This window comes from Microcebus murinus, chromosome 19 (assembly GCF_040939455.1).
Source record: "Microcebus murinus isolate Inina chromosome 19, M.murinus_Inina_mat1.0, whole genome shotgun sequence".
NCBI lineage: Eukaryota > Metazoa > Chordata > Mammalia > Primates > Cheirogaleidae > Microcebus > Microcebus murinus.
The window spans coordinates 3,081,157-3,105,539 of NC_134122.1; the positions used below are offsets into that span (position 1 = coordinate 3,081,157).

The 24,383-nt window shown below is 53.2% G+C and overlaps 1 protein-coding gene across 1 annotated transcript in view; it reads right to left on the reverse strand.

Moving 5' to 3' along the window:
- TRAP1 (TNF receptor associated protein 1) overlaps positions 1–24,383 on the reverse strand; it is a 44,244-nt gene that overhangs the window by 4,799 nt on the left and 15,062 nt on the right. The window contains exons 2-15 of the mRNA XM_012743767.2: positions 20,742–20,903; positions 19,737–19,819; positions 18,457–18,597; positions 12,208–12,279; positions 9,993–10,153; positions 8,906–9,015; positions 8,467–8,540; positions 7,622–7,777; positions 6,153–6,273; positions 5,483–5,552; positions 3,558–3,705; positions 1,510–1,695; positions 924–1,062; positions 395–480 (exon numbers count right to left, since the gene is read on the reverse strand). Of these exons, the coding sequence (XP_012599221.2) occupies positions 395–480; positions 924–1,062; positions 1,510–1,695; positions 3,558–3,705; positions 5,483–5,552; positions 6,153–6,273; positions 7,622–7,777; positions 8,467–8,540; positions 8,906–9,015; positions 9,993–10,153; positions 12,208–12,279; positions 18,457–18,597; positions 19,737–19,819; positions 20,742–20,903 (1,709 nt within the window). The remainder of the gene's footprint in view (positions 1–394; positions 481–923; positions 1,063–1,509; positions 1,696–3,557; positions 3,706–5,482; positions 5,553–6,152; positions 6,274–7,621; positions 7,778–8,466; positions 8,541–8,905; positions 9,016–9,992; positions 10,154–12,207; positions 12,280–18,456; positions 18,598–19,736; positions 19,820–20,741; positions 20,904–24,383) is intronic.

Below are 24,383 nucleotides of genomic sequence, written 5' to 3' on the forward strand. Positions count from 1 at the left end.
CCCGAGGGCTGGGGTGGAACATCCCTTTTTTGGAACCACGTCATCAGCTGCCGTTGCTCCTGCAGGGTCTGGACCAGGATGGCCTGGGGTGGCCTGCTGGGCTCCTCTGCTCCAACCCACCTGGCCCGAGGCCGCTCCTTCCAGCCCCTCAGTTCCCACCTGCTCCGCCCCAGGGGAAGCGGGGAGGCAGACCCTGCCTCTGCTCCGCGCCACTCCTGGGCAGCACACGGTGACGGTGCGCGTGTGCAGGAGCAGGCACCCTCGGGGGCTCCACCTCACACCATGGCTTTTACCACCTCGGGGTGGACCCACCAGGCCAGGAACGGGAAGGCAACACCTATGGTCACCAAGGGCCATGGCGGCCAGATGGTGGCTGGTCCCCGGAAGGCCTCACCTTCACGTTTGTGATGCGTGACCCCAGCACGTTTCGCATCCAGGCCATCAGCTCCTCCGTCTCCTTCTCGGACAGGCTCTCGCCGGCTGCAGAAGGTGGCGGGAGTGAGCCCGGCCAGCTCCGCAGCCTGCGCCTCGGGCTCCCGCAGGGCTCTCCCTCCTCCCTACCCGCCACGACAGAGACAGAAGCTCCTTCCTCAGACCTCAGGAAGGACAAGTCTGGCTGCCGGTGGTTCATATAATTTTGTCAGGGCTTTGGAACGCAATTCTGACTCCCTCAGGAAGCTTAGTCAGCTGTAAGACGCCACGGTGGGAGAAGCGTTGGAGACCCTGGACCTACACAGGGGACGCTGTCCATTAATCACTAAGATGTTCCCAAACTACTGCTTTCACACGTTGTGACCCCAGATCAGCTGAGAAAAGCCCCGTGCAGACCCACCGCTGCAGGACAGCGACGCCCTGCAGGACGTGACCGCCAGGCTCCACCCCACCCTCGCGCGCCCTGTGCCTGAGAGCAGGAGGCAGCCAACCTGGGGACCCGTCCTCAAACTTCTCCTCCTTGTAGTGGTCGACGACGATGTCTGTCTCCACAGAGATCAGTTTTTTCTTGTCAAACTCACGAAGGTGCAGCAAGGTCAGCTCATCAAACTGCTCGTAGCAAAAGAGGACCTGCGCACGTCCAAGAGCACCCGTCAGGCCTGCAGGGGTCCCTGCCCTTGAGGAGAGGACGTGGGGTGCAGGGCAGGAGGACCCCATAGGGCGCTGGGGCTCCCGGGACTCAGCAGATGGCTCTGAGGGAGGCTCCGGCTGCCTTGGCCGTGCGAACGCTCCACTCACAGGGAAATTCACGTGTGACTTGGTGAGAAATGTAACCGGATCACAGACGGCCTGGGCCCCTGTTCCCGACCCAGACCCACCCCGCAGCCCGCCTGCGTCTTGGGCACGTGCAGCCATTTTCCACCAAACACAGCTGAGAAGCTCAGGGCCCTCCCCAGAGAGCTCAGACCCGCCTCGTCTTCTGCCCGGCTCCACAGAGAAGCCAAGCGCAGGGAGCCCTCGCCAGGGAGCAGCCGTGCGGCCTTGGGGAGCCGGCCCCACTCCCCGTCGCTCACCCACCTCCGTGTCCTTCTGCTTCATGGCCTCAAAGTAGGGCGAGTGCTCGGCCAGCTGCCGGCTGGGGGCGCACAGGTAGTAGATGTTGCGGGTGCCCGCCCGCATGCGGCTGGCGTAGTCCGCGAGGCTGGTCAGCTGCCCGGCAGGCAGCGCCGAGGACTCGTAGCGCAGCAGCTTTGCGATGTCCTCCTGGAGACAGAAAGGGCAGGCCCGCGTGCTCCAGGTCCACAGTCGCAACACCTCCCGACCTGCCGGCACAGGCTTCTGAAGCCGACACTGCCCGGCGCCCTGGGCTGGCTCGGGCCCCTGGGGCTGCTGTGGGCTCTTCGTGGTGTCTGAGACAGGCCTTGCTCTGCCCACGGGCCCCAGCTCAGGAGCTATGGGGGTCGCAGGCTCCCTGGGCAAGCCGCGCACACGTCTCCAGAGTGGCCAGACCCTGCCCTAGGTAGGCACGTGGACAGACTTCAAGTCCACGTTTCCCAGCCTTCCTCACAGCCAGCTGTGGCGGGTGGGAGCGGGACTTGGAGAGGGGCCCGTAGAGGACGAGGACAAGCCCCCATGGGCGGAACACGGATGTGACTGCCGGAGCCCGTCTGAGCTCTGGTGGGAGCTGCGCGGGAAGCACGCAGGAGCAGCAAGATGGGAGCCCGACACCGCCTCACCTAAGCCCGTCACCGCACACGGTCGCACACACAGAAGAGGGGTGGGGAGTGCGGGGACATGGGGAAAGGCACGGAGGACACCCGGGAGTAGAAGGGTGAGGAGACTGGGATTCCAGGTGGATACAGGCAGACGGGGGGAAACAAGGGTTCAGGACCAGCCGGGCAAGGCCAGGTCCATGCCCACATGCTAAGATCTGCATTCGGCTACACGGCCACGATCCTCATGAGCAAACACACTCGCTTCCCGTGAGCGGACGCAAACACACTCGCTTCCCGTGAGCGGACGCCTCGCGGCACTCAGGAAGCTCTCTGGCACGCAGAGAGCACCACCCAGGCGCTGCTAACAACAGCTCAGGCAGGCAAGAGCGAGTGGAGAGTTTGACCAGCCTGCGCGGGAAGGCGCCGGGGTCTGCGGACAGCCAGGAGGCAGGAACGGGCCCAGCGGGAGAGCCGCCCGGCAGCCTTCCCCCAGCCCCAGCCCCACCCTCCTCCTCCTCAGGACCCCACACCTGTGGTCACCCTCCCTCCCCACCAGAGACAATGGATAGCAGCACCCCAAGGGACTGCTCATGGGGCAGGCTCTTGCTACGTGCAGGGATGTTCTAGAACTAGATGGCGGGACGTCACACAACCTGTGAGTGCACGGACTGCTGCTACACTGTGCGATTTAGAAGAGTAAAATTTTTTTGTTTTTTTGAGGCAGAGTCTTGCTCTGTAACCTGGGCTAGAGTGCCGTGGCCTGATCACAGCTCACAGCAACCTCACACTCTGGGCTCAAGCAATTCTCTCCCCTCGGCCTCCCAAAGTGCTGGGATTACAGGCGTGAGCCTGTAATTACTCTGCCTGGCCCTAGAAGACTAAACTTTATAAACTTTATGGTATGCGACCTGTAAATAAAAAATGGCCAAACAATGTTTATGGAATGAATGTATCATTTTTGAGCAATCAGGTGTTCGATTAACTGAACCACTGGCCCCAATGTTGTGGGATTATGGGATTTCTGCCTGGTATATCTGAACCTCCCCTTACTAAACACAGCAACGTCTCACCCTCCCCATCCCAGGGAGTCAGACACCGCGGCCTGCCCTGTCTATAGCCCCCCAAGCCCCCAGATCCTCTGTGAGGAGAGAGTGTGTGCCCCTATCTTGCCCAGTCCCGGGGCTGGGGCGTCAGAGGGAGCGAGGCTTGGCTCCCTGGTGACAAGCACCTGCAGGACAAGGGTGAGGACATGCCTGGAACCCGGTAGGACCCGACCTTCCACTCCTGCCCCAGGAGCCACGGCCTGTATGCCTAGCTGCGCCACTGTCACGTCCAGGGACACCTCTGCCGGTGGCCTCGACAGCCCTGGAGCCAAGGACCAGGAGAAAGGCCTGGAAACCCAGCCCCTACCTTGACCTCCTGCTCTGCAGTGGTTACGATGCCCTCCCGCATGAACAGGCCGTAATCTTCAAAGAACTTGGCGTATTTCTCAGCGTCTTTCTTACTCTGGTCAACGAAGAATTTTATTAGCCTCTTCTGTAAAACGTCCCGGAGTTTCCTACAGAACAGACATTCATTTAACACAAACAAGCAACTTCTCCCATGAGTAAGTGCTCAGCCCCACTAATAGCCAAAGAAATGAAAAAAAACCGTTTTTGGCCAAATTGAGACAGACTGAGCAGAAAGAAAGGGAAACCCTGGGCGATCGCCTGGCAGAAGGCAGCGCGTGGGGCCCACCCTGCGGGCAGCCATGTGAGCTGACGCCCCTCGCAGAGGACCGGCGGGCAACAAAGACCCCAGCAGGGAAAACGAGTCCACCCTGTGAGCTGGCTGCTCCAACTGTGGGAATTACACCTCAGGAAACAATCACGAGCGCACCAAGACTTACAGACCAAGACTGTCATTGTGGCACATGAAACAATCATGAACCCTGGTGTTCGATGGAAGAACACAGGTTACAATCTGTATGCTCTGGAATACCGTACGGCTATTAAAAATCACATCTCAGGCTGGGCGAACCGTGGCTCACACCTATAATCCTAGCACTCTGGGAAGCTGAGGCCAAAGGATCACTTGAGGCCAGGAGTTCAAGACCAGGCTGAGCAACATAGCAAGACCCTGTCTCTACAAAAAAATTTAAAATCTAGCCGGGCATGGTGGCACATGCCTATAGTCCCAGCTACCCGGGAGGCTGAGACAGGATCACCTGAGCCTGGAGGTTCAAGGTTGCAGTGAGCTATGATGATGCCGCTGCACTCTAGCCTGGGTGACAGAGCCAGACCTTATCTCAAACAAACAAACAAAAGTTAATGACAGTGAAAAGTGTTCCAAACAAGCTATTAGGTACAACAAAACCAAATAAAATAGTATAAATAATAAATTCAATGATGTTAAAAATTTTTTAAAAATCAACGTGGCTCTCTGCCTCTGTGGGTGGAGCGGGAAGGAACCACAGGGCAGCGCGAGGCCTGCCACCTCCCTGGGCCAGCTGCTGCCTGAGGGCACGAGATGAGAGAGGCAGACTGTCATTCTCTCAGTGCCAGGGCCACTCTGGACAGCAAGGGCATCCGACCCCCCATCATCGCCCAAACCCACACCAACGACCAAGCCTCGGCCCCCACCACAAATCAGCACCCTCCCACTGACAGAGGAGAAACTGTCTGTCGAACTGTCCATGAGCTCACGTGTGAGACTTCAAGGAGGCATGTTGACACCGCACATCGTATTTTACGGGCAAGTCAGAGACTTCCAAAGGTATATATTTCCAACTTAGTTCTCGTCCCACGCGTTAACTCTGAAACCTGCCCCTACCTGGCTGTCAGTATGCTACACTCTAAGCCATAAACAGTGGCTAACCCCAGGTTGGATTACAGGTGACTTGTACGTGCTCTAGTAAGCAAACATTACTTGCACTAGGGGGAAAGGCCAGTAAGTTCCAAATAAAGATTATTTGGTGAGCCTGGAATCCGAGTTGGGGAGTAGAGACGCCATTGGAGGACCCTGAGCCGGCACGCCAGGGACCTCCCTCTGCACTCGGCCAAGGGTGGAGCAGGCTGGCACAGGCTGGCTCTGTAGCCCTCCCACTTCTAGACTCCAGCGTGGTGGTGACCAGCCACCCTCAAATTCCTCTAGACGTAGACTGAGCTGCTCCAGGGACGCCCCGGAGGCCAGGCCTGGGGAACCCAGAAGACTCCTGAGGACCCCACCCCCCAGGCTCGGCTTCCCAGCTCTATGCTCTGCTCTCAGCTCTTGGAGTCCCGTCCTAGGCCCTCTGGTGGCAAAAGAGCCCACGAGGGGTCAGCAGGACCCCAATTCCCTGCCCTCCCTGAGCTCACCTGATGAGCGCGCTCTCCTGCAGGAGCTCCCGGCTGAGGTTCAGGGGAATGTCCTCGCTGTCCACCACACCTGAGACACACGGCAGGTCAGGCTCTCCCCCACTGCCCAAGTCCTCCGGGACACCTGGCCCGTCATGCCCGCAGCCTGGCCTCAAATCCACAGTGAGGTGGGACGGCAGCAGGAAGGACGGGACCGGGGAGACCTCCCGAGCTTCGCACAGGACTTGGTGACGTAGGCAGCGGGCAGGCAAGCGAGCCAGCCTCAGCCAGGGGACAGCATCTATGGCGTCAGGATCCGCCTGACACTGGGAAAGCGATATCCTGCCCTTTGTTACAAGTCATAACTGTGTCGTGGATAGTTTGCACCCTCATGTGCTAAAATGATACAAAAGTTTAAAAGCTGAATTTTTTATTAAACTATACCCTCACTCAAATTTAACACAATTCACGCACAAATCTGAAACTGAGGCAATACGTCTAAATACCAAAAGACCTCAATGCAACAACCCTCTTCTCCCCCCAGGTCAAACTAGAAAGCTTCCCAGGACAAACTGAGAGCAAGATTGGCACATGTGGCACAAATGCAGTCGGCAGCCCTGGGCCGCACGGGAGGTCACTCACAGAGCCGGGGCTCCAGCCCATACCAAGCACAGGTGCCAGGCCACCGTACCTCGGAGGAAGCGCAGCCACTTGGGCAGGATGTCCGTGGCCTTGGTCTGGATGAGGACTTTGCGGCTATACAACGCGACACTGGAGCCCAGCTCCCGGCTCACGTCAAACATGGATGGTTTCTGGGGTGAGGAAAGGATAGTGTCAGGCAGCAATGGCAGAAGTCTGCCTCAGCCACAAGGAGGCAGACCCTGAAGGCAGGATCCCGGAGACCAGCCCTTCCCACACTGCCCTGGGCCGGGGCGTGGCGTGGGTGGGGTGAGCCAGAGGCGGCTGTGCCTTGCTTCACCCACTGCCACCCACACGGCGCTAAATCCGGGGAAGATGCCCCTGACCCCCACCCCATGGCTGTGCAGGGTGGGGCGGCCTTCTCTGGGCAGCTGCCACCCTCCCCAGTCCCCAGTCTGTTCTCCCCTTGGAGGACACAGAAAATGAAGACTTGCGTGTCCTCCTGAACAGAGCTAAGCCTTGCTATGGGTCGGGGTCAGCAGACAGCCCACAGCGTCCCTCTGCGTGGCCCGAGAATGCTTTTTACATTTTGAAGTGGTGTATGACAGGATATGATATGGAAAAGATGAAAGTTAGGTCTGAGTGTCTACACAGCTAACAGGACACAGCCCGGCTCTCTGTGTTGGTCCCGTCTGTGGAGTTTCCTCACCACAGCGGCAGAGCTGGCCGGCACAACAGAGACCGCGTCACCCCAAAGCCAGGGCTAGTCACTCTCCGGCCCTCACAGAAAGCGTCCGCCCCCGCCTGCTCTATGTCACGATTCATAAACTGAACTCCACCGTCACGCGGGGTCTTGTTAGGGTTCGGGCTCTGACTCGGGGGCGCTGGGTGGGGCCTGGAGCTGTTTCTAACGCGTCCCGGGAGGTGCTGACGCTGCTGTCTGTGGACCACACGTGAGGGGAGGCCCTCACTCAGCTTGCTCCACGATGGATGCTGACAAACGTGGGACGTTAAGGCGGCCCCAGGCAGATAAGGGCAGGAAAGGCCGAGTTTTAAGCCCCGAACAGGTCTCTTTACTGCAGGATTTGGCGGAGCACAACGTGCTGACAGGGTGCAGGGAGCCCAGAGTGCAGCAGCGCAGCAGCCAGCCACGGGCCCTCCCCCTGCGGTGCTCTGCAACGCGTGGCCTGGATGGGGGCGGAGCTGCCCAGAGGGCCGGTCCCCAGCATCCCGGCCAGCGTCCTGGTCCACCGAGCCTGGCACCCGGCCCCGTGCTGAAAGACACCAGACCAAACATCCCCTGGCTGCGTGTGACCCGTGCAAGAGTGAAAACCTGCGTTCATCCATCCAGAGGCCTCTGGTTTTCTAATGCTGCAAAGTTAATTGTGTGACTTGTCTGCAAAGCTGTTGCCATTTGGGGAAAGTGCTCGTTGTTGCCAAAACCACTGTGGCTGGGGGACCCCTGCTCCAGGGGCGGCAGAGTCACTCTGCCGGCCGTGCCAGCGCCAGGCAGCGCCTCACCGTGTCCGGCACGTAGAAGATGCTCCGGATGTTGAGTGGCGCATCTGTCCTGTAGTGCAGGGTGTAGCGGGGCTTGTCATAGGCCTGAGCGACGTAGCGATAGAACTCCTCGTGCTGCCACTCGCTGATGTCCTTGGGGTCCATCATCCAGAGAGCCTGGAAACGGAGACGGATGGAGGTGTCATGTTGCAGACGTGTCTTCCCAACAACTGCAGAGCTGAGCGGTGGTGCCCACGCCCCCAGACTGGCCTCCTGGGACAGGCAGGCGGTGGTCCCAGGCGCAGACCCCCAGCCCCTCCGGTGCAGGACACACAAAGGCTCTGGAGCCCCCCCCCCCCACACTGCGTCAGGAGGAGCCCTGAGAACCTTCGCTGGCTACCAACGGCTGCGACAGAAGGCAGGCTCTCCAGACACAGAGTACTGCTCAGCCAGGAAAAGGACCGGGCTGACACTGCACCGTGGCTGAACCACGTGAGGAAGGTCAGCCACAAAGGACCACATGTGGTGGGATGCCATTTACGAGAAACATCCAGAACAGGCAAATGAACAAACAGAAAGCAGACGTGGCTGCCCAGGGCTGGGGGAGGCTGAAGGGGCGTTGACTGACAACAGGCACAACTGCTTTCGGGGGGGATGGAAATGTTCTAGAATCGGCTGGGACGGTGGCTGCACAACTGACTGCAGCAGACACCGCTGAGCTGCACAGATCAAGTGGACCAGGGTGTGGGGGCTGAGGACCCTGCCTGCACCCCAGTTCTCATCTTCCCACCTCTGCCCTTCCACCCCTCTAACATAAGGACTTGTCTCCACGAACGACCGAGCCCTTCAGGGAGCTCGGGTCTCACCTGCAAGGTGTTGATGCGCCTTCCGTTCAGGTACAGAGGGAAGCTGACGAAGTTACTGTACTTTGTCACCACATCTGGAAGAGACAGAAGAGAAACAGCACTGACTCCACGAAGCCTCCCGGCCTGAGCACAAGCCTGCAGGGAGGGCTCCTTTGTGCCGTGCCGTTTCACAGGAGCACAAGCCAAGGTGCAGCAGGGACGCCCGCCCTCCCCTCCCGGTCGCGTGCTGGGCAGCAGCAGGACCTGGCTGGAGGGTGGCCCAGCCCGCTGTGCGGCGTAACTGGGACTCAGAACCAGCAGCTCTGTCCTTCGCGGGCCTGGTGGCCAATCCTGGGCCCAGCCCCTTCCCGGGGCACAGTGGTGGCTCAGACTTTCCCGGCTCCGCCCGGGCACCCTCATCCAGCAGGAGCCCGCCTTGTACAGGGCCCGCCCCACACACCTCGAACCCGGGCCTCGCTGGCAAACTCTCTGCAGTCGGATTTGAGGTGGAGGATGATTTTGGTTCCGGTTCTAACTCCTGAAGCTTCAGCGATTTCGAACACACCAGAGCTAAGACACACACGGGAAAGGAAGAGCCAGTTCCACACATCGCTGCTCGCAAAGTCCTGCACACGGGCTCACTTTCCCTTCCACACCAGCAAAGCCCAGACCAATGGACAGAGAGAAGCTTTGTGACCCTGGTGGAGCCCCTCAGACCCCTGGGCGGACACCAGAACTGCCGACCCTGCGTCCACCCCCCAGGAGGACGCCTGGGCTTGTTCCCCGAAAGCAGGCCCAGGGTGCTGGCAGGGCCTGGCCCGGCCCCAAATGCGTGCCAGACACCTGAGGGGAGGCCGAGGCCAAGGCCAATCCCTGTGTTGTTTCTGACCTTCCAACAGAGGCCAAGTGCCCCTGGGAAGAGAGAAAACCATCGCAGAATCGATGGAACAGGGGACGGACCCAGCGGTGCCTTGCTGACCCCCTGGCCCCCGTGCGCTCTGAGCACTGCTTCCGTGGAACTCAGCGGAAACCCTGGCTGCGACCGAGGAAGAGCCATGGAAGAGCCACGCCAGGCCCCCTCTCCCGGCTGTGCTGCCAGACACGCAGGAGCGCACTGCAGAACGCAGCTCTGAGGCTGCTAGAGCGCGCGGCGTCTGGCTAAGTTCCTCAAATGGGGTCTTGAATGTTTTTCAAAACTCCACCTAGCCAACTGGTAAGACACGGCCCCAGCGCACACCAGAGAAAAAACAGGCGTCTTGGAGAGAGAAGCCGGCGGGCGCGGGAGGCGGCTCTGGGCAGCTGCGAAACCACGCCAGGAAACTGCAGGGTCAGGGAGGTACCAGGACGAGCTCCCAGAGGGGGCCGCCCCAGAGCAGGGCGACCAGGAGAAAGGCCAGTGCTGACGGTGTTCATTTGCATGTTCTGAGGAGAATCTAACTTTCCACACTCCATGCGGACTGCTTCAGCTCCAGCCCAAGCTGCAAGTGCTCCCAGGATGGGGACAGGGACACCCCCGTGTGAGGTGGGGCTTCTCCTCACTTACTCACCCGTCTGAGAGCCACTGGTACCCCGGGCTCCCCGGGGCCACGGAGCGGGAATAGACCTCGACTCTGTCGGCCACCATGAAGGCCGAGTAGAAACCCACCCCGAACTGGCCGATGATCTTGCTGCTGGCCTCGGCCTGGTTCTGCAGCGCTTCCAGAAAGGCCTGCGGGGGCACAGGCTGGTCAGAGGGAGGGCGCCGTCCTCCCCCGGAGCTGACATTCGCAACTTTCTGTGTATGTTCCTCTCGCGCTCGCCAAGATCTCATTTAATCCTTACAACAGCCACGTTGAGCACTTCCCACCCGTTTCCCACATAAAGAGCCAAGTCCCAGAGGGGCAAAGCGCTTGCCCAAGGCCACTGGCGACAGGTCTAAATTCAACTCCGTGCCCAAAGCTAGCATTTTCTGCCTGTCTCAGACAAGGGGAGCCCTGTAGGTCACACCCAGGGGTGGGAAAGAGGAGCTTGGATAAGCCCCCACCCTGCAGAAAGGCAAGGCTGGGCTTCCTGGGTGCCACAGACTCTGCAGGTCACAGGGGAGGGAGGAGGGGCCCCCAAATTGGCCCTCCTGTATAAAGTCTCCCGGATTCTAAGCTTTGTGGGCCAACAGCACAAACTCAGCTTGTGCTGCCGTAATGGGCCACACAACACTTCGCTATTCTCATTTAATGGTATTAATGCTGAAGTTCCTCAGGTCGAAAATCAAGGCCAGGTGCGGTGGCTCAAGCCTGTAATTCCAGCACTCTGGGAGGCCAAGGCGGGAGGACTGTCTGAGGTCAAGAGCAGATTGCCTGGAGTTCAAGACCAGCCTGAGCAAGGGCGAGACCTCATCTCTAGTAAACTTAGAATTGGCTGGATGTGGTGGCGCCTGTAGTCCCAGCTACTCTCAAGACCAGAACAGGAGGATGCTTGAGCCCAGGAGTTTGAGGCTGCAGTGAGCTATGACGACACCACTATACTCCAGCCTGGGTGACAGAGTGAGACACTGATTCAAAAAAGAAGGAAGTAAAATGCACACGCCATGGCTGTGGCCAACACTGAACAGGACCCAGGACATTCTGCAACTCAGGAAACCCTGTGCATCTGCCAGGCCCAGCGTGGCAGCTGCTGAGCACCTGGGCATGGCCGGCGCGACGGAGGAACTGCAGTTTACATTTAATTTAGTGCATTTACACTGAAACAGCCACATGTAGCCAGCGGCTCCAGTATGGGACAGCACACACTACCCTTGGTAGACATGCAGCCAAAAAACTTAATCGGGGGGAAGTCACAGTTATGGTAATTTTTTAAAAGTAGAAATTTCTGTGAATGACTTGGGATCAACATTCGCACTATCATCAAACACTTGGCACAACCGCCATGCAGGGGTCACTCGGGCTGACAGAGATCAAGGAGAGGCACCAGGGCGGCTGAGGCCACAAGCCTTTGTCCCAGACTGGCAGCCGCCGCGGTGGAGGAAACCTCGGCCGTCTCGCATCTTCCCACCGTAGGCGGCAGTCACACAGCAGTGCCGGTGGGAACCACCGAACCCACAGACGGCGTGGCCCAGCTCACGCCTGTCAATGGTGCTGGCTCCGTGGAGGAGACGCCCCGCCAGCCCTCTCTGTGCCAAGCGCACTCAGCACAGGGCCTGGCTGGGGAAAGACTTTGCAGAGAAGCATCGGGAGGCAGAATGGCAACGGCGACAGCTTCCAGCTACGGCAGAACCCACCTCCCCACCTATAAAATGGAAATACTAACAGCAACCACGCCAGAGGTCCCTATGACACTAAAACGAAACACAGCTGGCCCTCCATACTCTCAGGTTCCACACCTGTGGATTGAACCAACCAAGGATCAAAAATGCTCAGGGAAAAAAAAAAAAAAATTTAAAAAACCCACTGTATAACAAGTATTTACATGGCATTTACATTGTATTCGGCATCACGACTAGCCAGAGATGATTTAAAGCACACGGGGACGTGCACGTGACATGCCACACCATTTACATCAGGGATGCGGGAGCATCCCGGGTTTTGGCATCTGTGGGAGGTCCTGGAACTAACCCCACCCACCACCCGGGGACACTGAAGGTCGGCTGTGCTGTCACAAAGTGTTCCCACAGTGGCTGCCACTCGGTGCACACCCGATGACGTTCTCATTTTATCTGGCAGCCAGGGCACCCTTACAGGAGGGACCCTGGCACACCGAGGAACAGGAACGCAGTGGGCCTGTGCTTACCTTTGACCCCGATCTGGCGATCGTTCCCAGGTTGGACACTAGCTCTTCCTGTGTCATCCCGATGCCAGTGTCCTGAGGAGAGAGACACTCTTAAGTGCTAGAGCAATGGCACAGGGGCAGCAGGCTGAGGCACACAGGCAGCCCCAGGGCTCAAACAGCATCGGCGACACTGGCCAGACGGGGGCCAGCGAAGTGACGCCACACGCTGATTAAGTCAGCCCAGCCTCACCAGAGCAGAAAGTTTCCTGGTTTTCCTACTGAAACCATCCTGTGAAGAACACAGTAAGTCAGCAACTTGGAGGCCAAGCTACGACTCTTCTGTCACCACTATTGCCTTCTCCGTGGTTCTGGTTCTTTAGAACAGCTATATCCTCCTTTGGGGGCTCTACTGATCCAGCAGGACAATCTGATTTAAAAGAATACAGGCTGGGCACAGTGGCTCACACCTGTAACCCCAGCAGTTTGGGGGGCTGAGGTGGGAGGATCCCTTGAGGCCAGGAGTTTAAGACCAGCCTAGGCAACAGGGAGACCCTGTCTCTACAAAAGTTTTTTAAAAATTAGCTGGGCGTGGTGGTGCACCTGTAGTCCCAGCTACTCAGGAGGTTGAAGTGAGAAAACTTGAGGCCAAGGCTGCAGTGAGCTATGACTGCGACCCTGCACTCCAGCCTGGGCCACAGAGCAAGGTCTTGCCTAAAAAATAAAAAATGAGACAGAGAGAAAATACAAACTGCAGGAAGCAGGTGTGAAGAGTATGCTCTGCAGGTGACACGGGAATGGCTCAATCCCATTGCCATAGGAAGAAGGGGGGCAGTACCGTCCCACTGCCTCTCCCAGCACTTCCCCTGGAGCCTCAGACCCGCCAATCCTATGGCTGGTGGCCTCCTAAATTTGCATGATGGTATTAAATGGCGGGACCTCTGGGAGGTAGTAAGGTCTTAAGAGCCCCGCCCTCATGACTGGGATTAAGGCCTTTGTAAAAGAGGCTTCAGGGAGGCTGTTCGCCTCTTCTGCCACGTGAGGGCACCCAGAAAGCCCCATCTATGAGGAGCCATCCTCACCAGACACCAAATCTGCTGACTCCTCAAGCTTGGACCTCCCAGCCTCCAGAGCCGTGAGCACTACATTTCTGCTGTTTGTAAGTACAGTACCCAGTCTATGGCGCTCTGATACAAAAGCCTGAACAGACTAGGACACAGAGCAACAGAGTTTGAGGCTGCAGTGAGTTATGGTTGCACCACTTCATTCCAGCCTGGACCAGAGAACAAGACTCTGTCAAAAAAAAGAAAAGAAAAGGAAGGGAAAGGAAAAGGAAAAACAGAGAGAGAGAGAGAAGGAAAGGAAAGGAAAGAAATTTAAAAGAATCCTAAGGAAAAGGTTACTGTTAGGCTGATACAAAGGAGAAAAAGGAGAAAACACATCTAAAAGTTACTATTTTCAACTCATTTTAATTTCTTCCCAAAGTGATCTACAGATTCACTGCAATCGCAATCCAAATCCTCAGGGTTTTACAGAAAATGACAAGCTGATTCTAAAATTTATATGGAAATACAAAGAACCTAGAATATTTTGAAAAAGAACAAAATTAGAGAACTTATACTACCTAATTTTTAAGACTTACTATAAAGCCACAGTAATTAAGACAGTGTGATATGGGCATTTAAGGATGGACACATAGATCAAAAGAACCAAACAGAGACCAGAAACAGAGCCACACAGGTAGTGTGTAAATTGATTTTTGACAAAGATTCCAAGATAATTCAGTGGGGATGGGGATGATAAGTCTTTTTTTTTTTTTTGAGACAGAGTCTCGCTTTCTTGCCTAGGCTAGAGTGAGTGCCGTGGCGTCAGCCTAGCTCACAGCAACCTCAGACTCCTGGGCTCAAGCAATCCTCCTGCCTCAGCCTCCCGAGTAGCTGGGACTACAGGCACGAGCCACCATGCCCGGCTGATTTTTATATTATATATATTAGTTGGCCAATTAAATTCTTTCTATTTTTATGGTAGAGACGGGGTCTCGCTCAGGCTGGTTTTGAACTCCTGACCTTGAGCAATCCGCCCGCCTCGGCCTCCCAGAGTGCTAGGATTACAGGCGTGAGCCACCGCGCCTGGCCGGGATGATAAGTCTTTAAACAGATGGTGATGAAACAACTGGATAGCCATATGCAAAAAATAAATCTTAACCCCTACCTCACACCATACACAAAACTAACTTGAAATGGACCATAGATATAAGTATAAGGGATAAAACTATAAAACTTCTAGAAGAAAGCACAGGGGACTCATGCCTGTAATCCTAGCACTCTTGGAGGCCGAGGCAGGTGGATCGCTCGAGGTCAGGAGTTCGAAACCAGCCTGAGCAAGAGCAAGACCCCGTCTCTACTATAAATAGAAAGAAATTAATTGGCCAACTAATATATAGAGAAAAAATTAGCCGGGCATGGTGGCGAGAATGCCTATAGTCCCAGCTACTCGGGAGGCCAAGGCAGCAGGATTGCTTGAGCCCAGGAGTTTAAGGTTGCTGTGAGCTAGGCTGATGCCACAGCACTCACTCTAGCAACAAAGCAAGACTCTGTCTCAAAAAAAAAAAAAAAAAAAAAGCAAGTACAGGGCAAAATTTTTATGACTCCAGAGTATACAAAGATTTCTAGATAGATCAGTAAAAGCATGAAGCATACAAGCAAGAACTGATAAACTTTACTTCATTAAAATTAAAAAATTTTGCTCTTCAAAAGATACCACTAGGCCAGGCGTGGTGGCTCACGCCTGTAATCCCAGCACTCTGGGAGGCCGAGGCGGGCGGATTGCTCAAGGTCAGGAGTTCAAAACCAGCCTGAGCGAGACCCTGTCTCTACCATAAAAATAGAAAGAAATTAATTGGCCAACTAATATATATAATATAAAAATCAGCCGGGCATGGTGGCACATGCCTGTAGTCCCAGCTACTCGGGAGGCTGAGGTAGGAGGATCGCTTGAGCCCAGGAGTTTGAGGTTGCTGTGAGCTAGGCTGACGCCACGGCACTCACTCTAGCCTAGGCAAGAAAGTAAGACTCTGTCTCAAAAAAAAAAAAAAAAACAAAAACAAAAACAAAAACAAAAAAAAAAGATACCACTAATAAAAAGGCAAGCCACAGACTGGAGAAAATATTTGCAGAATGTGTATCTGATAAGGACTTATCTAGAATATATACAGAACTCTTACAATTCAATAATAAGAATGCAAACAACTTGATTAAAAATGAGCTAAAGATCTGAATAGACATTTCACCAAGATATTTCACCACATGGCCGATAAGCACATGAAAAGATGCTCAACACCACTAATCATTAAGGAAATGCAAATTAAAACCACAATGAGAAGCTACTGCACATCCACTAGAATGGCTAAAATTAAAAAGTCTGACAATACCAAGTGTTGCCAATGATGAGCATCAACTGCATTCTCATACATTGCTGGCAGCAATGCAAAATGGACACTCACTTAGGAAACATTCGTCAGTTTCTTATAAAGTTAAAGAGACACCCACCTTACTCCCAGGGATTTAGGAGTAAATCCTACTCCTAGGTATTTACCCAAGAGAGACGAAAACCTGTATCCCCGCAAAGACCTGAACTCAGTGGTTCGCAGAGGCTTCACCCTCAACATCCCCACTGGACATGACCCAACGCCCACCAGGGGCTGAATGGGTAGACATGCTGTGAACCCTCACAGAACGCCCGTCAGTAACGAAAGGAGTAACCACTGGTGCAGGCAACAGCATGGGTCAGTTGCAAAGCTCCATGATGAGTGGCAGCAGCCAGACTTAAAAGACTACGCACTGGGTAATTCTACGGAGATGAAATTCTAGAAAAAACAAAACCACAGTGACAGAAAGCAGATCGGTGGTTGCTTTGGGTTGGGAATGGGGAAAGGAACTGACTTTAGAGGGACCTGAGGGAACACCGGGGTTGGCACCATGATCGAATGGGGGCCATGTGGGCGTATACACTGGTCAAAACTCATCGAACACGGTGAATTTTGGCTGGGTGAGGTGGCTCACACCTATAATCCTAGCACTCTGGGAGGCCAAGGCGGGAGGATCGCTCAAGGTCAGGAGTTCAAAACCAGCCTGAGCAAGAGTGAGACCCCATCTCTACTAAAAATAGAAAGAAATTAATTGGCCAACTAAATATATATAGAAAAAAATCAGCCGGGCATGGTGGCGCATGCCTGTAGTCCCAGCTACTCAGGAGGCTGAGGCAGAAGGATCGGCTGAGCCCAGGACTTAGAGGTTGCTGTGAACTAGGCTGACATGGCACTCTAGCCCAGGCAACAGACTGAGACTCTATCTCATTAAAAAAACAAAACAAAACAAAAAAAAACTGCCCAGGCCACCAAAGACAAGGAGAATCTGAGACACAGTCACGAGGAGCCTAAGGAAAACAGTGACTGTGTCATGTGGGATCCCAAGGGGATCCTGGGACAGAAAAGGAGCATCGGGGGAAATGGGGAAGCTTGAACAGCTCTGCTTAAGAACAAGACACAGGCCAGGCGCAGTGGCTCCCGCCGGTAGTCTCAACACCCTGGGAGGCTGAGGCAGGAGGATCGCTTGAGCCTAAGAATTTGAGATTGCTGTGAGCTATGATAATACTGCACTCTAGCCTGGGCGACAGAAAGATACTGTCTCAAAAAAACGAAAGAAAAAACACATTAATCCTGGTTCATTAACTGTAGCCAACACAATACACTAATCTAACGTAAGACTTTAATCATAAACGAAGCTGGGTGTGGAGTATATGGCAACTTTTGTACTGCTTTAAAATTTTAAATCTGCTCAAAAATAAAATAAATAATGTTGAAGTACAGATATTTCTGATACAGGCAGAGATCACTTGCTGAGCCAATGCACCATGTAAGATTTTGAAAGGAATCTGCAAGGGTTTAAGACAGGTGTGTATGCAAAATATTTGACATCAAAAGAAAAAGAGGGTTTTGTCATTGGAATGATATCGTTCTAAGATTCTTACATTATAAATGAAGTGGTAAATATCAAATCAAGCTAGACAGTGATAAAGTAAGGCTACATATTTTATTACTGGAAGAATCCTCTAAAACTAACAAAAAGCAATGAAGCTAAAATGTCAGTAGGGGAGAGAGACTGGCACAATACCTGAGCCCCACAAAAGCCCTGCCTCTGATAAAACTTTACATAGAATAATGTATCGATAACGGTTAATTAATGGTAACAACGGACCATCCACATCAGGTGTTAGGGGAAACTGAGTGCCAGGGGTATATCAGAACTCTTTGTCCTATCTGCTCAAATTTTCTGGAAATCTAGAACTGTTCTTTTTTTTTCTAAAGACGACAAAAGACAAAAGAAAACAAAACTACTTTTCATGACATAAACAATCCCAGGAAGCAGTGGAACAGGAGGACAAGCCTCTCTGCTCACGTCCCCACGGCCCCTGTCCCCAGCACATCCATCCCTCATTCACTCCAAGGGCCCCAGGCTGTAAACGGCAGGGAAGTGCAGGCGGCCCCTTCGCACATCCCAGCCCTGTGCCCCCTGCCCTGCCACAGGCCAGCTCAGGGAGAGGCAAAGGAAAGAAACCCATGCCCCACCCAATCCTGGTGACAAACAGCTTGCACGCGCCAAGGTGGCTCATCCACTCACGCACGCACGCACGCACACACTCACCCATCTGGCATGGCCTTAGGAACGAGTCGGTGTTCCAGCAAGAGACGCTCAGACCCACCCAGGCCTGTGCCAGACCTCAGTCACGCTGAGACCCTGGGACGGAAGGTCCCCAGGCAGCTGTCTCTGGAACACAAAGTCCCCAGGGCCACTGCCTCACAAAACCCCTTTGCCTTTCTAACTCTTTGACCTTAAAATTCTCACAACAGCAACCACAAGTGCTGCTTCTTCTGTGTTACGAGGGGGAAGCACAGCTTAAAAACACGAAAAGAGTACATTAAAAATATGTTTAGTGATGTTAACAACTGCACGTACCAAACCTTACATAGACACGTGCTAAAATGTTACTAGCAGTAATCTTTGGATGATGGGTGATTTTAATTTTCTTTTCTGCTCACCTATGTCTTCCAAATTTTCTATAATGAATGGGTGCGATTTTAGCAGTAAATTAAAACCAGAGCCCTCCTAACAGTAAAGACAGCACGTCAATAGGAGCTAGAGACGTCACCGGAGGGCAGGTGCCGTCTCCTCTGCGAGCCCTGCACTGCGCACGCCTGGACAGGAGAGCCGGTACCTGGATCGTGATGGTGCCTTTCTCAGAGTCGGTCTGCAAGTGAATCTCCATTTCTGGCAGCGTCTGGCCGTCAGACACCAGTTTATGACGCAGTTTTTCCAAAGCATCGCTGGCATTGGAGATCAGCTCGCGTATGAACACCTGCAGGAGCAGAAAGGAGAGGAATGGAGAACAAAGGAGTCTGACTCTGCATTTGCAACAATTGTTAAAAGTCCAAGAATTGCCATGGAACACTCAGTTCTCTAAACATAAAGATTTTCTGCTTTAGTCAAAGGCAGTTCCTCTGGGCAGGTCACAGAGTGACTAATGGTGTATCACTTCTCCCCACATGGCTTCACATAAGCTACTACTCTTTTCTTTCCAGATGCTCCATCAGGCCTCAAGTTGTATCCATTTGTCGGCTCAAACTTTAACAAGAACCCCTGAGGGACCACTCCTTTCTCAACTCTTGCATAGGGATAGCGACATACACCAGACATACCACATCTCGGAGAAAAAAGGGCCACACAGCTCAACCCCAACTATCCTCTCAGGACCTGAAAAGCACCTTGACCTCAAACAGAGCTTCTATTTAAAGTGAGCGACGACACCCAGGCGAGAGTAAGTGAGTGACCTTCCCAACTGAAGGCGTTGGGATCCAGGAATATAGCACGTAACAGTACAACACCTGGAAATGTTTCCTGAAAAGTCTCTCTGAACTCTGTAATATTGTGCTTTACCCTTCCTTCAGAATTCTTCTTTGCATTCTAGCAATAATCGGTATGTAAACAGCCACGGTCTGATTGTTCTCCAGTTTTCCATGTCCTGTCACCTCTGAGTTTTAACTGCCTCAGAAATCTCCGTGTGACCCTCCCTGCTCTACACACACAGGACCACGGAACCTTCTTCCTCCAGCCACCAACGCCCCCAACGAGACCTGCAAGTGGCCACAAGAGATGAGGGGGAAAACACAGGGGCCTCAGGCACTTCGACAGCTCTGCAGAAATGGATCTCGGTGGAGCCCCACGCCAGTATTTGGGGACTTCTGCAATTATTGGCAAAATTCAATTAATTCCCAGAGTTCATCTGGCCCAAAGAATCATCTGGATACACTTATCCACAAAACCCAAAACAGATTTTGGTAGAAAATACTCTCACTGGACGCTTAAGATGGGGACCTATCCAAAGTTTAATGCATTCTCACAGCTAATATACTGTCTGGCATTTCCCCAGAATGGCATCAAATTAGTTTTGCCAAAAGAAACCCTGCTAGCATCGGCAGCGATCGGCAGGTAGCGTACCTCTTTCTCTGAGTATAAGGAACGGGCAACGATGTCCAAAAGCTTCTTTGTCTCAGCCTGGAACTCGTGTTTGGAAACGGAACCTAGTAATGAATCACAGACGTGGCCAATAAAATTCAGTTTCTATTTCTGTGTAAGAACATGCTACGTAACATTCAAAAGAATGTTTAAGGTTATGCGTTTTAAACATTTTTTAAAAGAATGAACAGAAATAAAGAAAGGGACAGAAATGATCTCTCAGGTAAGGAGGTCTCAGGGCAGAACGAATCGAGCGGCTCCTCTTTCCACAGAAAGGGACACACGTGAAAAGAATGCTCCCACTGCTATGGCCACGCACCTTGGGTCACTGCTGGTGACCCTGGAGGTGGACTTCCCTACGTACTCAGGCACAAGAATGGGCTGGCTCTCACTAGACCCCATATTGTGTTCTTCAAAAAAATGGTTTCCACGTTTTTTATTCAAAAAGCAAAACAATTCATCTGACATTTTTAATCTAAAAAAAAAAAAAAAAAAAGCAAAACAAGAAAACCTCATTTCTCTTAGCTCAACTTCAAAGATTCTGTTCTTTTCGCCTCATTTAAAAGCCAGAAACAGAACCACTTCAGGGACAGGCTCTGAAGAAGGCTGCTCTCCTATCCTCCCGGGGGAGCAGGAAGACGACTAGAGGATTCAGTGCCCCACGAGCTGGGCCAGCACCGAGCTTGCGTCCAGCCTCCTGATTGTTAGCAGATGTGCTGTGAATCACCAGGGAAGGTGCCACATGGCGAATTCACGGGCGACCACCAGAGGGGGCAGCACACCCCAGGATAAAGCGGGAGGCCCACGCTGGGACAGAAATGGAGGATACATGACTCAGGGCAACACTCCCTGCGACCAGGACCTTCCAACTCCTGCAGCGAGTAGGCGGCTCCATCCGTCACCACCTCCACCTCAAAAGAACTCCCCCTTACAAGCCCGCAATGAACCAGACAGACGTCCCAGACCCCCTGTGGCCGAACACGCTACCCTGCACGGCCTCGGTGCTGCTTATGATGGAGTGTAGGGCCTCTGCCTTGTCCTCTGCCGCCTGCGTGCTGTACGGCTGCGTGGCGTGAAAGCACGAGGCCAGGCTTCGCCCGGGGCTCCCGAACTGGACTGTGGTCCTCCGGGGACACAGGACCGGTTTTCCTGAAAGGACAAACATGCAGAAAAAGAACAAGCATTAGAAAGACGTTGGACACAGAACACCACGCTCTCTTCACAACTAGTCTGCCCAGCCCTGCGGATTCCTCTACCTCAGGCCGCTGCTCAAAAGAGAAATGACAAGTGACTGAACATCATACAGCTGCTGCTGTGTCGGGGTGCAGTTTTGGCAACCTGCTGTCACACATGTCACGTCACTGGAATATGCTAGGGCTCAGTGGAACCTCAGGGGCAAAGCTGCAGGGGTGGGCAGTGGCTTCTGACGCCACGTCCCGCATCCGGCCCCCCCCCCCCCCCCCGTGAGGTCAGGGAGCACCACGACAGGGAATGGCCCTGGTCAGATGCTTATTACATGACGGTTTCAAGGACACACGGTCAGCCAGGAGGACATCCAGACCTAAAGGAACCGCATCTGCCCGTTAGGTGCTATTCTTCCTTGCAAATTTGTAACACACGGGAAGGAGTGATGTAGAACATCCAGAAATAGGTTGCAGGTTTTAAAAATTAACATATCAATATCCACATTCCTACAAGATATAAAAATTTGCCTATTCTTATGGCTTATTCCTGGATTTATAAAAAACACGAACCTAGCCTTTACCTTAGTGTAGAATACCTTAAAAACATCTACCCCAATTCAGAAAATATTCAATTTCCAAACAGCATAAATACTGAATCCTCTAGGCCTACCTGATTGCACTGTTCACTTTATCCATACAGTTAAAAAAAAAAGAAAAGCTGGGGCATTTCTTCTGGAATTAAATATTTGGTATCAGAGGATTTCATCAAGAGTCCACACTAGGCCAAGGTGCTAAAGTCCCCGTGCCCCTACCCAGCGTCCCAGCCCAGGCAGAGCCAGCCCCTGGAGCACGGTGGGAAGGGTCTCGGCGCCACCCACCCACCACAGAACCCAGTGGCCACGCCGCCTCGCTGCTGCCAGGCACAGCCCCGAGCACACGTTCAGACCCGAGTGAGGCTGTGGACCCTCTGCTTACAGTACTGCAGGACTTCAGAAAGGAAATTGTTAAGGACTGGAATAAAGATGTTCATGGGGGTAAGACCGGAGTTCAGTCTCTGGGACAGGATTTGGATTCAAGTTCTACATGGAGGCCGGGCGCAGTGGCTCTCACGCCTGTAATCCTAGCACTCTGGGAGGCCGAGGCGGGCGGATTGCTCAAGGTCAGGAGTTCAAAACCAGCCTGAGCAAGAGCAAGACCCTCTCTCTACTATAAATAGAAAGAAATTAATTGGCCAGCTAATATATATAGAAAAAATTAGCCGGGCGTGGTGGCTCACGCCTGTAATCCTAGCACTTTGGGAGGGCGAGGCGGCAGATTGCTCAAGGTTAGGAGTTCGAAACCAGCCTGAGCGAGACCCCGTCTCTACCAAAAGTAGAAATAAATTAATTGACCAACTAAAAATATATATACAAAAAATTAGCCGGGCATGGTGGCACATGCCTGTAGTCCCAGCTACTCGGGAGGCTGAGGCAGTAGGATCGCTGAGCCCTGGAGATTGAGGTTGCTGTGAGCCAGGCTGACGCCACAGCACTCACTCTAGCCTGGGCAACAAAGTGAGATTCTGTCTCAAAAAAAAAAAAGAAAAAAAAAAAAAAAGAAAAAATTAGCCGGGCATGGTGGCGCATGCCTGTAGTCCCAGCTACTTGGGAGGCTGAGGCAGTAGGATCGCTTGAGCCCAGGAGTTTGAGGTTGCTGTGAGCTAGGCTGACGCCACGGCACTCACTCTAGCCTGGGCAGCAAAGCGAGACTCTTTTTTTTTTTTTTTTTTGAGACAAAGTTCTACATGGAGCACGACTCCAGGACATAAAAACATGAGCATAAGCGTATGAACTACCTGTTCTAAACGGGCCTCCCAGGAGGAGGGGAGAGTGGACTAATGGCCAGCATATGCTTTTTATTTCATCTTCTATGCATAAATATTTTAATCAAGAACACATCTTAGAGGCCGGGCGTGGTGGCTCACGCCTGTAATCCTAGCACTCTGGGAGGCCGAGGTGGGTGGATCGTTTGAGCTCAGGAGCTCAAGACCAGCCTGAGCAAGACTGAGACCCCATCTCTACTATAAATAGAAAGAAATTAGCCAAACAACTAAAAATAGAAAAAACTATCTGGGCACAAGGGCCTGTAGTCCCAGCTACTGGGGAGGCTGAGGCAGGAGGATCGCTTGAGCCCAGAAGTTTGAGGTTGCTGTGAGCGAGGCTGACACCACGGCACTCTAGCCCAGGCAACAGAGTGAGCCTCTGTCTCACAAAAGAAAAAAAAAAAGAACACATCTTAGAGACCCTTCCATATTAGTACATATACAACTGCTTATTCTTTTTAATGAACACACAGTATTCCAGGGTAATGGGTATGTACTTAGCTAATGCCCAATGGGTAGATGTTTAAACTATTTTTAGTCTTTTGGTATCAAAAATAAAGCTACTGGGTGGGCACACAGTAGGGCTCAGGCCTGTAGTCTCAGCACTGTGGGAGGCCGAGGCAGGAGGATCACTTGAGCCCAGGAGTTCGAGGCTGCAGTGAGCTATGACGACGCCACAGCACTCTAGCCTAGGCGACAGAGCAAGACCATGTCTCAAAAATAATAATACTGCTCCTAAGTGCTAAAGAGTTATCTACTCTATGCTATCCTTCAGGGAAAAGAAGGGGGTAGGGGAAAATATTCATGTTTCTGCTCATTTGTACAAAAGAAACATAGGAAGGAAAACCCAGAAACTAAGGAGACCGTGTGTTCATTTCCTAGGGCTGCTGGAACAAAGAACCACTAACTGGGTGACTTGAAACAACCGAAAGTTCTGGAGGCCAGAGGTCCACAATCAAGGTGCAAGCAGGGTTGGTTCCTACTGAGGTTGCCGGTGAGGATCCATTCCAGCCTCTCCAGCTTCCACAGCCGTGGGCATTGCCTGCCTGTGTGCCTTCCCTGCACAAGCTCTTCCCTGCACGCATGTCTGTTCAAATTTCCCCGTTTTATAAAGACACGGTCACGCTGGCATACGGGTCACCCTAATGATCTCATCTTAACTTGATCATCCACCAAGACCTCATTTCCAAATAGGGTCACATTCACAAGTAGTGGAGTTGGGACTTCATCTTTTGAGGGGACACAATTCAAACCCCCACAGGTGTGTGTCAACAGAATGGAAAGAACAGGGATATGGGACAGGGTAGCAGAGCTGAGAGGAACATGACATTTCTGAGTAGATCTTTTTCTTTTTCTTTTTTTTTTTGGTGATACAGAGTCTGACTCTGTTGTCCGGGCTAGAGTGGCATCAGCCTAGCTCACAGCAACCTCAAACTCCTGGGCGCAAGCAATCCTCCTGAGGAGCTGGGATTACAGGCGTGAGCCACCACGTCCAGTTAATTTTCTCTATTTTTAGTGGAGACGGGGTCTCACTCTTACTCAGGCTGGTCTCGAACTCCTGACCTCAAGCAATCCTCACACCTT